This window comes from Pygoscelis adeliae, unplaced genomic scaffold, assembly GCF_000699105.1.
Source record: "Pygoscelis adeliae isolate BGI_AS28 unplaced genomic scaffold, ASM69910v1 Scaffold434, whole genome shotgun sequence".
NCBI lineage: Eukaryota > Metazoa > Chordata > Aves > Sphenisciformes > Spheniscidae > Pygoscelis > Pygoscelis adeliae.
The window spans coordinates 119655-121315 of record NW_008824660.1 but is presented as its reverse complement, the minus strand read 5'-3'; the positions used below and the strand labels follow the sequence as shown (position 1 = coordinate 121315).

The following is a 1661-nucleotide window of genomic DNA, read 5'->3' as shown; positions in this document are numbered from 1 at the left end:
TTAAAATTTTTTACGGTGTTCTCTGTAAAAACGTAGCAGGAGAAAAAAGGGAAAAAAAAAAAAAAGGAGCTACGCAACCCAAAACGTGAAGAAGAGTAAAAATTTGAGCACACCTACCCAGCCCGGCTGAGTTTTTGTCCCTGCGTTTGATTTAAACAATGTAAACCCTAAATTCTTCACTCTGGTTTTGCAGATTAGAAGTACAGCTCAAGGGAGGATGGGCACAGCACAAATATTCCACAAAAAGGCATTTTGCGTTGAGGATAGTCCCAGGAAAACGGCCTCCGTGCCGAGTCCTTCCCGCGGGACGAGCGACCGCAGGGTTAAGCCAAGGCTGACTCCAAAAACCTCCGACCACAGCGTCGAGTCCCTACAACCCACCAGGAGACCGCGGAAGAAGAGCTGTGCCCGTCGGATCGCCTCCTTGCTGTGTCCGTAGCGGCCAGAAACGGGGAGGAAGACCTTACAGCAACAGAAATTGCGGAGAGAGGAAGAAACAACAAATACACGCTCATTTTGAGAAGCTTTGGGGCCACTAAAGCTGATTTTTCTGGCACGACGGAGCCCACGGCTGCTCTGGAAGAACAAGCAGCCAGGTATCAAGAGAGCTTTGGGGGTGTAGCTGAGGAAAAGGAAGGAGAAGCGTTCAAAAGTCGACCCGCAGCCATCAGCCGAGGATCTTTACCACAAACCAAGACTCCTACCACGCACAGACGGGTTCCCTGCGCTTCTACGCGGCAGACGCGTCCTGAGCATCTCTCCGTTTTTTACAAAGGCAAATTTGCATGAACCCAAAACGAGGTGAAAACAGCTTTCAAAAAGAGACGCAGTTATTCATCCGGCTGCCCCGCTCCTCTCCCAGCCCAAAATAACCCCTCAGCACAGGATTAAAACAAATAAAAATAAGAATACCTTTCCCTGCGCGGCCGCACAAGTGGTTTTGAGCAAGAGGGAAAACAGCCCGTTACCGCCGAGAAAGCCCAGAGCAAGAGGAGACGCTTCAGACCGGGAAACACCCTTCGCTCTCCGAGTTCCTACGCCCCAGCTCCGTCCAGGGGAGGAACGATGCCAGTTCGAGCGATAACGTTTGTCGACACGAGTAGCGACGCGTGGATTTGCTGTGGAGCAGGCAGAAACCCGGCCCGGGGTAAGATCGCCTGTATTTCACTAAAATTAAGTATTTTTACAGTTCAACTGATCCCACCTGAAGTTGAGATCTACCCAAAGATGAACCGAGTTGCGCTCGTGACTCCAGCAAACAGAGGATACAAAGCGACGCTTGCTCTGCGCCGCTTCCGCTTCTTTTCAACCCAAAACTTCCCCAGGAGAGCGCAGCTGAGCGGCGCGGGGCCCCGCATACCTGCAAACTCCTTCCCTACGGAGCTCCGGCTCTGGTCGAGTCTCGGGGTGGGAACATAGCCGAGCGCCAACACCTGCGGGCTGAGCGCCTCTACAAACAACAGGTTTTATTAAATAATAATAATAATAAATCAAACTGTGCATTCCTGAGCCTAACGTTGGATCCTTTTGCTCACATTTTAGGGAATAAGCTGCAAAAGCACCTCAAATATTCCATTTTTTCCCCTAGCATCCTGCCTTCCCCCTTCTCCACTCTCATTACTGTTAATTTTTACCACGAGGATTCGCCTCCGAGAACCGGC

The 1661-nt window shown here is 50.9% G+C and overlaps 1 protein-coding gene across 1 annotated transcript in view; it reads right to left on the bottom strand.

Annotated features, from left to right (window-relative positions):
* Positions 1-207: 207 nt before the first annotated feature.
* The window catches only part of AKAP8 (A kinase (PRKA) anchor protein 8), a 36063-nt gene continuing 34609 nt past the window's right edge, over positions 208-1661 (bottom strand). The window contains exon 16 of the mRNA XM_009322795.1: positions 208-462. Within this exon, the coding sequence (XP_009321070.1) occupies positions 208-462 (255 nt within the window). The remainder of the gene's footprint in view (positions 463-1661) is intronic.